Source organism: Puma concolor, chromosome B1, assembly GCF_028749965.1.
Source record: "Puma concolor isolate L17-30 chromosome B1, mPumCon1.1.hap2, whole genome shotgun sequence".
NCBI classification, from domain to species: Eukaryota; Metazoa; Chordata; class Mammalia; order Carnivora; family Felidae; genus Puma; species Puma concolor.
Window position 1 is genome coordinate 7,035,661 of NC_141670.1, and position 16,273 is coordinate 7,051,933.

The following is a 16,273-nucleotide window of genomic DNA, read 5'->3' on the forward strand; positions in this document are numbered from 1 at the left end:
ACTTTAGAATTCTGACAGATAATTAACTTTTTTGAGCACCTTATTGATAATTCATTGACTTTTATTCACTTTTGTTGAGAAATTGGTGTAATTCTTACTTTGCTCTTTAAAGGAAGTAAGTTCTCCATCCTTTGCCTTAATTTGTAACTATATGCATGTCTGGGAAAGGATGAGAAAATAAATTTGAATGGAGTCGTTCAGGCTCCTGCAGAAGAGGAAAATCAACTTATATCTCTTTTGAGAAATCTAATGACAATAATATTTAGAAGTGGTCTGTACATAGAGAATAGAAACTATTCCTTGATTTGCCTGGGTGGATATTCTACTGTAAAATTTGCTATCAGATAGCAATCATTTATTTATTCTTATATTTCTGGATATTTATTTATTCTCTTTGCTTTACATGTTTATTTGTGATTTATACTCTTTCATTAATGTATTAAATTTCTGTGTATTTCTCTTTAAATTTTTTTTTTCAATGTTTATTTATTTTTGAGACAGGGAGAGACAGAGCATGAACGGGGGAGGGGCAGAGAGAGAGGGAGACACAGAATCAGAAACAGGCTCCAGGCTCTGAGCCATCAGCCCAGAGCCCGACGCGGGGCTCGAACTCACGGACCGCGAGATCGTGACCTGGCTGAAGTCGGACGCTAAACCGACTGCGCCACCCAGGCGCCCCTCTGTGTATTTCTCTTTAATGTTCAATGCATGCTTAAAACTATTAATTTCCATAGTTCTTTGCATATCTCATTATTATAGTCTTGTTTATTAAACCTATCTAAGCACAACTATTTACATATTACCTATTTGGATATGGAGGTCCAGACTGAGTGTTTAAAAAAAAAACAAACCCTCGTGGCTTGACCTATGGGACCAGGGCTGTTAATGTGTACTGCTTATTGGTATTCTTCGTCTCTAGAACAGTTCTTATTTTCATTATAAACCTTTTCTTATACTATAAGGCATTTACGTTATGTGTATTGGAGTCCCACCCTCACCCCCCAGCTCTTTTTTAGTACTTCTATGTAGGGGAAGGAAGAGAGAGCGAGAGCGAGAGAGAAGCAAACCACAGAGATTCTTAACTGGAGAAAACAAACTGAGGGTTGCTGGAGGAGAGGGAGATGGGGGGATGGGCCAATCAGGTGATGGGCATTAAAGAGGGCACTTGTTGGGATGCTCATCCTAGACACCAGGTGTCATCTGTAAGTGATAAATCCCTGAGTTCTACTCTTGAAACCAATATTACACCATATGTGAACTAACTATATTTAAATAACAATTTGAAACAAACAAAAAAAGCAATGAAGTACAGTTCATTCTGGGGATGGAGAGAGGAAGTAAGGAAATTGAAGACACTGCCCCTAAGGACATGGCTTTAAAAGTAGTATTTTAAAGATGCTTTAAAAAAAAATAAAGGACACCAGGAAGAACGTGCTTTTACCAAATCAAGAGTTTCAATACATGAATTATAAAATGGAGTTAAATAGAAATTCTGGAGTTGAAAATTATAATAGCTGAAATGAAAAAAAAAAACATATCATAAGAGGGCTCCTAGCATTGGATTTGATCAGGAGAAAAACTAATCAGCAAACATGAAGGCAAATCATTTGAAATGATCAGTCATGGTTTAAAGATGAGCCAAAGATGGTCTCTGCATATCAGGCCTATGTTGTTTATTTATTGACAGGGGACAGAGCCCTTTAGCTCAAAAGCTCTTGTTGCCAAATTCAAATTTTTACACACTGAATTGCTCTAAACATAGCCCAAATTTGTAGATTTTAAGCCGTTTTTAGTATGGCTATATCTTCTGTGCATACCCCGTGAATCCCCACCTAATGTCTACTAGCAGGAAATAAGATAAACCATGACTATCAGTGTCTCCAAGCTCCTGTCATTCATTCATAATTCTCTGGCTCAGAGACTCCCTATATTGTTGTTGAGAGACGTCATCTCCACAGGTAAGCACCTTCTCCAACCCCTCTCCTCTGGGGAGTTTCTTTGCCATCCTAGCTTCCTGGGTAGTGGCCCCACACTGTAGCCACTGGAAGATATCATCCATGAGGGACCTCTCCACTTGGTCAGGCTGTCTGTGTGCCACTCAGACGAATCTTGTGTGAGTATGGCCCACTGTGATCATATAATTGTATGTGATCAGCCCTACACTGAAGTCCCTTAATCTCAGTATGACTCCCCAGCACACATCCATGTGGGCATGGATAAATCCCACTGGGACATGGGGGTGTGTGCATCCATCATAGGGGTCCCAACACTAGCACAGACCCCACCCCCCAGGTGGAACCAGGACCTATCCCTTCCCTCCTGGTGACACACAGACCAGGGGACAGGGATGGTGATTCCTGGATGAGGTACCAGATAGGTATCAAATAAGGTGGTTGCTCAGAATTCCAGTTCAATTCAACTACAACGTGTGGATGGAGCATACTTTCCCTGAGGCAGATGTCGGTTGCTCATCACCCTTGCACATGAGTTGACATGTTTCTACCCTACCTGGACCATAGAATCGCTGGTGGAGATTTTTTTTAATGATATATCAGTTTCAATCAGGAATGTGCTCATTTATTTGGTCTCAGGCCCATGTTTTTGGGATTGAGCTGGAATGGCAAGCGCACAGGCCAGCCCAGTGGAGCTCCTTGGAGTATTTCCCCTTGATGTTTAGGTTCAATATTGGTGTTGGTCAAAGGACAATATTTCTAAGCCTTGGAGACAAAGCAGGGACATCCCCTTTGTGAGAATGCTTAATTTTCTAGGGGAGAAGTACATTACATTCATTATTTAAAAAAAAACAAAACAGCTTATGTGGCAGCTCATAGGTTGAGGGATTTTATCCTACTGGAGCCCTATTTTCTGGTCTGTGGGATGGGGTGGCGAACAGCTATGGCTTTATCTAAGGTGACTGGAGCATGCATGAATCAGGAATTACCTTAAGAAGATGTAGACTGTGGTCATGGCATTAACTCTTGTTTCTACTTAGCTCAATTGAGAAGCGTGGGGACAAAATCCACAGAGCTTTCTGGGGGCTTGGAGGGCACAACTGCCATCTCTCTGGCACCAGGTTGCTTCCAGTAGCAGAGACACAGGGTGAAGGGTCACCAAATTTTGGACTAGATGTCCTTGACAGTGAGTGCCTCCATGACCTTGCCTGACCAGGGTCATGACACCAAGAAACCAGGAAAGTGGGGCTAAAGATCACAACTATGCCACCACCAGGGCTTGAAGGGAGACAGATGGTGTCGGAGGCAAGTTGGAAAGAGTGGAGCTGATCTGTTTGGAAGGAGCTGTTGGCGAAGGGGGAGGTGGGGGGAGTCTTGCTGATCCTCGCACCCACATACCAAGGAGTGCAGAACTGAATCTGTTTACAACCACACAGAGAAAACTAGAACACCAACATTTCACTTCTTTAGCAACAGGTTTTATTGTTTCAAGATTTGCAAGTGCTGATCTACAGTAAACATTTAACTTCTTACAAAATCCTACATTTGATCTTGCCAGACCATGTCACTCTCCTATACTCCATGCCACATTTTCCACAAACAGGTATTTTCTCAAAGTCTCAATGACTTGCCAAGTACTAAAGGACACTTTCATATGTAGCAATACCACCACTCACACGCGCACACACACACACACACACACACACACACACACACCCATGCACACACTCTTTTTTCTGATACAAAATCTGGCTTAAGTTTTCTCTACTCTGATTTCAGGACTGCTATCTTCTCAGTGTGAGAACCTTACTGTTGACTAAGAAATAAGGGACACTGAAGACTCCCCTTCACTCGTGACACTGCGAGTGTTTCGTACAGTCAGAATCTTCACATGTGCCGCAAGAGTTGTTCTTTGAATAAAGGATTTCCCACGATTTTACATTGAATAACTTCTCAGGCCTGCATTATCTGTAAGAAGTGTTTGGTATTCCTCAGAGGCTTCATCCTCTTACATCCTTAGTGTTTATTCCTTCACGGACTTTTCTTACGCTCACCACACCAGGTATTTGGCTAAATATTCTTCGCAGTGATTACAGACCAAAGGGTTCTCCCGTGTGGAGTTTGCTCATGATTGACAAGAATTCCCGGTAAGTGCTCTAGTATCTTTCAAGTTGAGCGCTTTGCTGGAAACATCTGTGTCATTATACTTACAGCATAAGTTCTGCTGTGTTATCTAAGGTCAGACCAGTGACTAAAGGCTTTGCCATGTGGATGGCATACATATGAATTCACTTCCAAATGCAAATACATTTCTTGAGGGAGGAGTATGAGGACTGAAGCATCTCCCATATTGACTGCAGGCCATTTCTTCCATATGTGCAACCTGTGGTGAGTGTCACTGTGAAAGCTGTGACTGACACTTCTTCCACATTCATTGTATCTGTAAAACCGTGTCGTCTCAGGTCGGAATACTTACTGAGGGCACTCATGATTTTCTCCACGGGGATGGGTTCCCTCATGTCGTCTAAGGGAAGAATAATGTCTGAAGGCTTTCCCACATAGCTGACATGCATATGGTTGCTCTCCAGTGTGCGTTCTCTTGTGTCGTCGAAGGTTAGAATATTGACTGAAGGCATTCCCACACTGGTGACATTCATATGGCTTCTCCCCTGTGTGTGTTCTCTCGTGCCGTCTGAGTTCTGAACCTTGAATGAAGGCTTTCCCACACAGAAGACACACATGTGGTTTATCTCCAGTGTGGATTCTCTTGTGCTGGCTAAGGCCAGAGCTCTGACTAAACGTTTTCTTACATTCATGACATTGGAAACATTTCTTTCCAGAATGAATTCTCTCGTGTTTTCTAAGGTAGGATCTGTGACTGAAAGCCTTCTTACATAGATGGCAGTCGTATGATTTATTTCTTGTGTGAATATTCTCATGCTGTCTCAGGTACGAATTCTGACGAAAAGCTTTCCCACACACGTGGCATTCATATGGCCGCTCCCCTGTGTGTGTTTGGTTGTGGTTTCTAAGGTCAGAGCTTTGCACAAAGCCTTTCCCACAAAGATGGCATTTAAATGGTTTCTCTCCAGTGTGAATCATCTCATGTCTCCTAAGGCAAAAGCAATTACTAAAGGCTTTCCCACACACATGACATTTATATAGTTTGCCTTGTGTGTGAATTTGGTTATGTCGAGTAAGGGATGATTGTTCACTAAGTGATTTTCGACACTGTTTGCTGATGTAACGTTTCCTCCTGAGGTGAATTAACAAATGTTGAGTCAATGCAGATCTCTGAGTAAATGCATCACCCAAATCAGTGCATTCAATAGGATTCTCTGGAGCAAGAGATTTATGCTTTGGGTAGAAGACAAAAGTTGGTTAATGGTTTGCCCACATACATGCATACATTTATTTTTCTACCTATAAATTCTAGAGTAGCAAATAATAATAGCATCCTATTAAAATATTTTCAACATTAGTTGCATACACATGTTGCTACTCCCCTGTAGGCACCATTATTTTCTCTTTTTTAGTATCCCAACCTCAGAGTTAACAGATTAACTTTGAAGAGTATATATATTTCAAATATGAGGTAATAAGCAATGTTTATGCAATTGTCTCTTTCCCTCTTTTTTTTTAGATCTCAGGTTATTATTCATTCATTTGAACTCATGTTAATTTCTTCACTGATTTAAAACTACCCAAAACTTTTTGCCAGGAAAGAGCTTAATCCTAACTTAATTACATTCAGGCAATTGTGCTCAATTATCAACTTATCTCATTACCTTTAGGCCTTTAGTTTGGATGTCTAGGGACTATCCCCATGAAACTTACCTTTGGCACAGTCAGGGCCATGCCCTTCTTGTGGATATGTCGTGTTAATATCATTTCTTGTTTTTTGCGGAGACTTTCCATGTCTAGAATAATTCAAAAAATATAAATTGTTAGAATGGCATTAGTGGAATAAAAATGTAGAAAATCACCAAAGTCCAGGCGAGTATCTTTCAGAAATTGGCACTCAGCTGGGAAAGTGTGCCAAACGAATACTCTAGGTCATAAAAACATTTTAAAGTTCATTGTCAGTTAGAAAAAAATGAGGATTGGGAAAATTAGGAAGATGGCGGCATAGGAGGACACTGGGCTCACTGCGTCCTGCTGATCACTCAGATTCCACCCACATCTGCCTAAATAATCCAGAAAACCACCAGAAGACTAGAAAAATGCACTCTCCAGAGCCAAGCATGGACAAGAGGCCCACGGAAGAGGGTAGGAAGGGCGGAGAGGTGGTGAGCACTACACGGACCTGTGGGAGGGAGATGGGGCAGTGGAGGGGCAGCTCGCCCAGCAAGGCAGAGCCCCCGAGTCTGGCTTGCAAAAGCACAGGGGCCAGACAGAGTGAGTTCTGACAGCCAGTGGGACTTAACATCTGGAATGTTAAAAGTCAACAGCTCTGCTCGGAAAGTGGGGAGGGCAAGAGGACACCTGGAGGGAGAGTTGTTGAGCCCAGGAAGACAGAGCTCAGATCGGTGGGAAACAAAGGCACTGGCCAGTGCCATCTCCCTCTCCCATCCCCCAGCCGAAATCCCAAAGGGAACCAGTTCCTGTCACCGAACTTGCTTACACCGCGCAAACGCCCAAAGCTGTGCTTCTGTGGATCCATCCCTCTGATAGCTCTGCCTCCCTCCTGGTGCTGCAGGGCTCCTCCCAAAGGGGACCACCAATGGCAAAGCGAGCTAAGCCTGCCCCTCCCGCCCCTGTGCACCTTGCAGATCATCCACCCCGGCTAATACGCCAGATCCCATTGAAGAAGCACCATAAGCCTGGCAGTGTGCAAATAGCCCAGACAGGGGCCACACCACTCCACAGTGAGTCCTGCCTCTGGGAGAAGGGAAGATAAGGTACATGCCAGTCTGACTGTGGCCCCAGTGGTGGGCTGAGAGCAGACATCAGGTCTCACTGTGGCCCTGCCCACCAACACAAGTTACTCAGGACAGCACAGAAGAAGTGCCCTGCAGTTTGGAGCCACTGCAGGGACTACCCAAAATGATGAAACGGAAGAACTCTCCTCAAAAGAAACTCCAGGAAGTAGCAACAGCTAACGAATTTATCAAAACCAATTTAAGCAATATAACAGAATGAGAATTAGAATAATAGTCATAAAATTAATCACTGGGCTTGAAAACAGCATAGACGACAGCAGAGAATCTATTGCTACAGAGATCAAGGGACTAAAAAATAGTCATGAGGAGCTAAAATGCTATAAATGAGGTGCAAAATAAAATGGAGGCGACCACAGCACAGATTGAAGAGGCAGAGGAGAGAATAGGTGAATTAGAATATAAAATTATAGAAAAAGAGGAAGTTGAGAAAAGAGATAAAAAAATTCAGGAGTAAGGGGAGAATTAGAGAACTAAGTGATGCAATCAAATGGAAAAATATCTGTATAATAGGAACTCCAGAGGAGGAAGAGAGAGAGAAAGGGGCTGAAGGTGTACTTGAACAAACCATAGCTGAGAACTTCCCTGATCTGGGGAAGGAAAAAAGCATTGAAATCCAAGAGGCACAGAGAACTCCCTTCAGACGAAACTTGAATAGATCTTCTGCACAACATACCATAGTGAAAATGGAAAAATACAAGGATAAAGAGACAATTCTGAAAGCAGCTAGGGATAAACAAGCTCTAACCTACAAAGGGAGACCCATAAGACTAGTGGAAGACCTATCTACTGAAACTTGGCAGGCCAGAAAGGAGTGGCAGGAAATCTTCAATGTGATGCATAGGAAAAAAAAGCAGCCAAGAATCCTTTATCCAGCAAGTCTGTCATTCAGAATCGAAGGAGAGATAAAGGTCTTCCCAAACAAAAACTGATGGAATTCATCACTAAACCAGCCCTACAAGAGATCCTAAGGGGGATTCTGTGAGTGAAATGTTGCAAAGACCACAAACTACCAGAGACATCACTACAAGCATGAAACCTATAGACATCACAATGACTCTAAACCCATATCTTTCAATAATAACACTGAATGTAAATGGAATAAATGTGCCAACCAAAAGACATAGGGTATCAGAATGGATAAAAAAAAACAAGACCCATCTATTTGCTGTCTATAAGAGACTCATTTTAGACCTGAGGACACCTTCAGATGGAAAGTGAGGGGATGGAGAACCATCTATCATGCTACTGGAAATCAAAAGAAAGCAGGAGTAGCCATACTTATATCAGACAAACTAGACTTTAAATTAAAGGCTATAATAAGAGATGAAGAAGGGCTTTATATAATAATTATGGGGATTATCCATCAGGAAGAGATAACAATCATAAATGTCTATGTGCCGAATACAGGAGCCCCCAAATATATAAAACAATCGTAAGCTAAGAATGTGGTAATTGCAGGGGACTTTAATACTCCACTTATAACAATGGATATATCATCTAGACACAGGATCAATAAAGAAACAAGGGCCCTGAATGATACACTGGATCAGATGGACTTGACTGATATATTTAGAACTCTGCATCCCAAAGCAACAGAATATACTTTCTGCTCAAGTGCACATGGAACATTCTCCAAGATAGATCACATACTGGGTCACAAAACAGCCCTTTATAATTATAAAAGAATTGAGATCATACCATGCACACTTTCAGACCACAATGCTATGAAACTTGAAATCAACCACAGGAAAAAGTCTGGAAAACCTCCAAAACCATGGAGGTTAAAGAACACCCTACTAAAGAATGAATGGGTCAACCAGGCAATTAGAGAAGAAATTAAAAAATATATTGAAACAAGTGAAAATGAAAATGCAACAATCCAAATGCTTTGGGACGCAGCGAAGGCAGTCCTGAGAGGAAAATACATTGCAATACAGGCCTATCTCAAGGAACAAGAAAAATCCCAAATACAAAGTCTAACAGCACACCTAAAGGAACTAGAAGCAGAACAGCAAAGACACCCAAAATCCAGCAGAAGAAGAGAAATAATAAAGATCAGAGTAGAAATAAACAATATAGAATCTAAAAAAAACTGTAGAGCATATCAATGAAACCAAGAGTTGGTTTTTTGAAAAAATAAACAAAATTGATAAACCTCTAGCCAGGCTTCTCAAAAAGAAAAGGGAGATGACCCAAATAGATAAATCATGAGTGAACATGGAGTTATTACAACCAATCCCTCAGAAATACAAGCAATTATCAGGGGATGCTATAAAAAAATATATGCCAACAAACTGGACAACCTGGAAGAAATGGACAAATTCCTAAGCACTCACACACTTTCAAAACTCAAACAGGAAAAAATAGAAAACTTGAACAGACCCATAACCAGTGAAGGAATTGAATCAGTTATCAAAAATCTCCCAACATATAAGAGTCCAGGACCAGATGGCTTCCCTGGGGAATTCTACCAGAAATTTAAAGCAGAGATAATACCTATCCTTCTCAAGCTGTTCCAAAAACCAGAAAGGGAAGGAAAACTTCCAGACTCATTCTATGAAGCTAGCATTACTTTCATTCCCAAACCACACAGAGACTCCGCAAAAAAAGAGAACTACAGGTCAATATCCCTGATGAATATGGATGCAAAAATTCTCAATAAGATACTAGCAAATCGAATTCAACAGCATATAAAAAGAATTATTCACCATGATCAAGTGGGATTCATTCCTGGGATGCAGGGCTGGTTCAACATTTGCAAATCAATCAATGTGATACATCACATTAATAAAAGAAAAGAACCATATGATCCTGTCAATTGATGCAGAAAAAGCATTTGACAAAATTCAGCATCCTTTCTTAATAAAAACCCTCAATAAAGTCAGGATAGAAGGAACATACTTAAACATCATAAAATCCATTTGTTAAAAGCCCACAGCTAATATCATCCTCAATGGGGAAAAATTGAGAGCTTTTTCCCTGAGATCAGGAACACGACAGGGATGTCCACTCTCACCACTGTTGTTTAACATAGTGTTGGAAGTGCTAACATCAGCAATCAGACAACAAAAGGAAACCAAAGGCATCAAAATTGGCAAAGATGAAGTCAAGCTTTCACTTTTTGCAGATGACATGATATTATACATGGAAAATTGGATAGACTCCACCAAAAGTCTGCTAGAACTGATACGTGAATTCAGCGAAGTTGCAGGATACAAAATCAATGTACAGAAATCGGTTGCATTCTTATATACTAATAATGAAGCAACAGAAAAAGAAACTGGCCCCACTCACAATTGCGCCAAGAAGCATAAAATACCTAGGAATAAATCTAACCAAATATGTAAAAGATCTGTATGCTGAAAACTATAGAAAGCTTATGAAGGAAATTGAAGAAGATATAAAGAAATGGAAAAACATTCCATGCTCATGGATTGGAAGAATAAATATTGTCAAAATGTCAATACTACCCAAAGCTATCTACACATTCAATGCAATCCCAATAAAAATTGCACCAGCATTCTTCTCGAAGCTAGAACAAGCAATTCTAAAATTTGTATGGAACCACTAAAGACCCCAAATAGCCAAAGTAATATTGAGGAAGAAGACCAAAGCAGGAGGCATCACAATCCCAGACTTGAGCCTCTATTACAAAGCTGTAGTCATCAAGATAGCATGGTATTGGCACCAAAACAGACACATAGACCAATGGAATAGAATAGAGACTCCAGAATTGGACCCACAAACATATGGCCAACTAATCTTTGACAAAGCAGGAAAGAATATCCAATGGAAAAAGACAGTCTCTTTAAAAAATGGTGCTGGGAGAACTGCACAGCAACATGCAGAAGGATGAAACTAGACCACTTTCTGACACCATTCACAAAAATAAACTCAAAATGGATAAAGGACCTGAATGTGAGTCAGCAAACCATCAAAACCCTAGAGGAGAAAGCAGGAAAAAACATCTCTGACCTCAGCTGTAGCAATTTCTTACTTGACACATCTTCAAAGTCAAGAGAATTAAAAGCAAAAATGAACTATTGGGACCTCATGAAGATAAAAATCTTCTGCACTGCAAAGGAAACAATCAACAAAACTTAAAGGCAATCCACGGAATGGGAAAAGATATTTACAAATGACATATCAGACAAAGGACTAGTATCCAAAATCTATAAGGAACTCACCAAACTCCACACCCAAAAAGCAAATAATCCAGTGAAGAAATGGGCAGAAAACATGAATAGATACTTCTCTAAAGAAGACATCCAGATGGCCAACAGGCATATGAAAAGATGCTCAAAGTCGCTCCTCGTCAGGGAAATACAAATCAAAACCATACTCAGATACCACCTCACGCCAGTCAGAGTGGCTAAAATGAACAAATCGGGAGACTATAGATGCTGGTGAGGATGTCGAGAAACGGGAAGCCTCTTGCACTGTTGGTGGGAATGCAAACTCGTGCAGCCACTCTGGAAAGCAGTGTGGAGGTTCCTCAAAAAATTAAAAAATAGATTTACCTTATGACCCAGCAATAGCACTGCTAGGAATTTACCCAAGGGATATAGGAGTACTGATGCATAGGGGCACTTGTACCCCAATGTGTACAGCAGCACTCTCAACAATAGCCAAATTATGGAAAGAGCCTAAATGTCCATCAGCTGATGAATGGATAAAGAAATTGTGGTTTATATACACAATGGAATACTACGTGACAATGAGAAAGAAATATGGCCTTTTGTAGCAACGTGGATGGAACTGGAGAATGTTATGCTAAGTGAAATAAGTCATACAGAGAAAGACAGATACCATATGTTTTCACTCCTATGTGGATCCTGAGAAACTTAAGAGAAAACCATGGGGGAGGGGAAGGAAAAAAAAGTTAGAGAGGGAGGGAGCCAAACCATAAAAGACTCTTAAAAACTGAGAACAAACTGAGGATTGATAGGGGGTGGGAGGGAGGGGAAGGTGGGTGATGGCCATTGAGGAGGGCACCTGTTGGGATGAGCACTGGATGTTGTATGGAAACCAATCTGACAAGAAATTTCATATTAATAAAAAAAAGAAAAAATGAGGATTGATTATGCGAAAGATGTAAAGTGGTGGAAAGATGTTGGGTCAGCAAATGGTTGCAAAAATCTTTAAATAGGAGGATCAGGACCGCTACACCAATGTTTCATTGCAGTAATTGCATGAATATCCTTTTCCCTAAAGAGAAAGACAGGGGGAAGAGGACACATGCATTGTGATTGATTTATGCAAGGATTGTAACCACATGAGGCATTTTGCCCCAATGTCCTCACTTTTGTTTTAGAAAGTATCACTCACTTGACAGAATCTTCAGTGAGTATTTCTTTTTTTTTTTAAATTTTTTTTTTCAACGTTTATTTATTTTTGGGACAGAGAGAGACAGAGCATGAACGGGGGAGGGGCAGAGAGAGAGGGAGACACAGAATTTGAAACAGGCTCCAGGCTCTGAGCCATCAGCCCAGAGCCTGACGCGGGGCTCGAACTCACGGACCGCGAGATCGTGACCTGGCTGAAGTCGGACGCTTAACCGACTGCGCCACCCAGGCGCCCCTTCAGTGAGTATTTCTTTTTTTTTTTTTTTTTTTAAATTTTTTTTTTTTTCAACATTTATTTATTTTTGGGACAGAGAGAGACAGAGCATGAACGGGGGAGGGGCAGAGAGAGAGGGAGACACAGAATTTGAAACAGGCTCCAGGCTCCGAGCCATCAGCCCAGAGCCTGACGCGGGGCTCAAACTCACGGACCGCGAGATCGTGACCTGGCTGAAGTCGGACGCTTAACCGACTGCGCCACCCAGGCGCCCCCAGTGAGTATTTCTAAAGGACACACTCACAGTAGGCACCTGCTCCTCCTGACCCACAGGTCCCTGCTGCTCACCTGGACTGTGCTCTTGGAGAAACCCAGCTCCTTCACTCTGCAGCTCTCCTTCTTGCTCCAACCGGAAGGATCTTTTGCAGCTATTATTCTCTGTTGGGGGGTGGGGGGAGGAAGGGGAAGTATATGCATTTTGAGTTCTGTGCAAATTAATCTTTGCTATAACCAAGTCCAGGGCAGGATTTACCAAGGACGAACAAAGAGATGATGGAAGGTCAGCTGTAATGACACCTTCAACAGAAACCACACTGAAGGTCCTTCATCAGATCAGGAGGAAATCCGGACTGGAGGCAAAAACAATGAACATGCTAGATGCTGATACCCGCCCACAAGTTCAGAGAAAGAATGCAGAATCCTCAGTCTTCTCTAAATGGGAGAGAATCAATATCTCCACAGTGGGTTAAAAATTATTTTCAAACACATCCAATAAATATAAGAGCCACAAGAATAATCAAAATTATGTTATTTTCACAACTCTGGTCTCATTATTCCACATAATGACTAAACAGTCATTATTTTTCAAATGTTTAATCAATTATGAATTAAAATATCCAGTGAATTTCCAGTTCCATTTTGAATGCTGGAGACTGAGTACCAAGAAAGATATGAACTTGTGGTCAAGATTGCAATCTAGTGTGATGCCAAAAAGTACAAGGTGAAGAAACATCTTCCTTTCACATAGTTATGAGTTATGAAAGAATCAGGGCAGCATTTGGAGTGGGATATGGGGAGCTGTTCTAGATATTTACTCAATGAGTGAATGGATGGACGCAAACATATGTGTTGGCAGACTCACCCAGAAAGATCAGATGATTGATACTTTCCAGCATCACATCTCTGAACAGCTTTCGCTGGGATGCGTCCAGCAGGGCCCACTCTTCCTTGGTGAAGTCTACAGCTATATCTTCAAATGTCACTGATTCCTGAAACATCATGGATATTTTGGCTTAGAGCACTCCCTACCAATGTCCAGAGTAGGAGGGTTGAGATGACAGCACTGAGGAAGGAGGTAGAGGAGCTGGGTGTGTAGAAAGATCAATATATATTTTGGGGGGTCCCATCAGTTCACTGTCAGTGCAGAGCTTTTGGATATGTTTACAGAGATCTACACACTCTGACTTCATAATACTTTATTAAAGAAAATCGCATGAAGTGTGGTGTCATATAACCTGGACGTGTCTCAATAACCTGGTGATTAGAACTTTCTGACAGGTGATTATAAAATATTTGCCTGAGGGGCACCTGGGTGGCTCAGTCAGTTAAGTGACCAGTTCTTGATTTCAGCTCAGGTCATTATCTCACAGTCATGAGATCAAGCCCCACATCAGGCTTTGCAATTCTTGGGATTCTCTCTCTCTCTCTCTCTCTCTCTCTCTCTCTCTCTCTCTCTCTCTCTCTGCGTCTCCCCAACTTGTTCTCTCTCTCTCTCTCTCTCTCTCTCTCTCAAAAAATAAATAAACATAAAAATTCATAACTAAAACTCTCTTCTCTATTAATTTCAAGTAACCCTACAGATTCATCAAAAGACAAATAATAGCTATGGTGTGCTGCTTTTAAACCATAATCATTGGCTTAATTTATTCTCTATATGAACTTCTTGTCCCCCATCTACAAAGTGGTTTATTCACATGTTATGAATGTTGAAGGATCCAAGGCATATATGTAGGGAGCGTTTCCTGTCTAGCAACCCTGCACTAAATATAAGACATTATTGATCACTAAAATGTCAGAAAAGCTTGAAGGAATCGTCAGCATTCCTCAGAACTGAACAACATTCATAGATGGCTCTCTTCATGCTACAGAACTGAGGTGTTCCTAACACAAGCAGCACGAGCCAGGGTCCTCTGAAATGGCTGTGCTGAGGACAGTCTTGCCCTGACCAGTCCTATGCCACGAGGACTCCCAATCCCAATCTTCTCTGGGACCTCAGACACCAGTTATCACTGTTTCTCTTGTATCTTTACTTGTCTCCATGCTAAAGGATAACGGAAACCTCATGACTTGTTTGGGTCTATCCAAACAAGTTTTTCAGAAATTTATTCAGGAACCTAATTTTATTCTACCTACCATACTCTCTCCTTTCAGTGTGTGTAGTGCAATTAAGAAAATACTCCTCCCTCCAAATTCTTTCCAGTTGTCAAATATGGATGAAAGGTTGATTACTAAGAGGTAAAAATGTGTGATTAGGGACAAGCATGATAGTGGTGGTTTAGTTATATTTTTAAAAAATTTTCAGAAGTGTAAATTCTAATAATTATATGAGAAAGTACAATAGAATACAATGCAATAAGATGGAGGGAAAAAAAACATAAACTGATTCTTCAGTCTTTCTAAACCTCTCTCCTGTTCCTCTCAACACTGAACAAGGCTCACACCAGGTCTTGTAACACCGGATTAATTATAGTCACATGCTGAAACACCCACCTCCCTATAGGACTATATTCTTCTCACTCTTCTCTAGCACTTTCAATCACCACCATCCTAAGCCTATTCCATCCAAAAATATGGTTAATGAGTGAATTATTTGTCACTGGGGCCATGGGCTGGATGAGAGAAGGAAGACTTCTCTTATCTCTTCTGTAAATACACAAGCGTAATGGAAGATCTCATAAATTTGCATAATGTTAAGAAGGGAATTCATTATCGATAAGTTCCTGATGGATAACAACTATCCCAGAATGCTGGGGAAATTAGAGCACAGATGCCTCAATATCACCCGATTCCGCTTGCAACATGCATGCCAATAGGAAACACTGCCCATCATATGGCACTAGGGTGTAATTTCAGCAGAAAGATGCTGAATCCTGACTCACCGGTGCCTGCATTGTCGACAAGTCAGTTGCCAGGTATCTTTCTCTGGGTTCTCACTCACAGACAGTACAAGCACTAAGCAGGCAAAGCTGAGGATGGAGAAAGAAGTCATGAGATCCAGTACTGTGCACAATTTCCAGACTCACCTGTCAGGAAGCCCCAGACCTTCACCTGGGTGTAACCCCCTAGCCCAACAAACCACAAGTGGTGCACTCTAAGAACAGGGTGTAAGAGGTCACTCCTATCCCAGGGTCAAATGTCAGATTATAGTTGTGATTGAAAATAAAGGTCAAAATACAGATCTCTTACAAATCAGAACATGATAAACATTGTGTTGTGTGCATTCAGTAGCCTATGGCATTCAGAATTCTTCAGTTCCCTCCCTGATTCCAGAGCAGAGTGCTTCCAGACTCATGACACACATAGGGTTTGTTTTCCACCTGTAGACGAACACTGCGGAATTTCTCAGATCTCGTTTTTCTTGCTGTATGCCCTAGCAATGGTTCTCCAGTATCCATGGCAGCTCTCTGAAGCCTCAGTCCCCTCCTGCTGTCTGGTCCCCCCTAGACTTGGATATCAAGCAACTAAGATTACAATGGTGTTAATCAATTCATGGACTTTTATAAACCAATTTTCCCCTGACATCAAGAATAACTGAATGTA

General features: G+C 41.3%; 1 protein-coding gene across 1 annotated transcript; it reads right to left on the minus strand.

The window, feature by feature from the left end:
* Positions 1 to 3,408: 3,408 nt before the first annotated feature.
* On the minus strand, positions 3,409 to 13,734 carry LOC112869942 (uncharacterized). Its single transcript, XM_086702882.1, is given in 5 exon segments — positions 3,409 to 4,450; positions 4,452 to 5,309; positions 5,790 to 5,872; positions 12,803 to 12,892; positions 13,596 to 13,734. Coding segments are annotated over 5 exon segments (1,380 nt in total). The 3' UTR covers positions 3,409 to 4,240.
* Between the last annotated feature and the right edge of the window lie 2,539 nt (positions 13,735 to 16,273).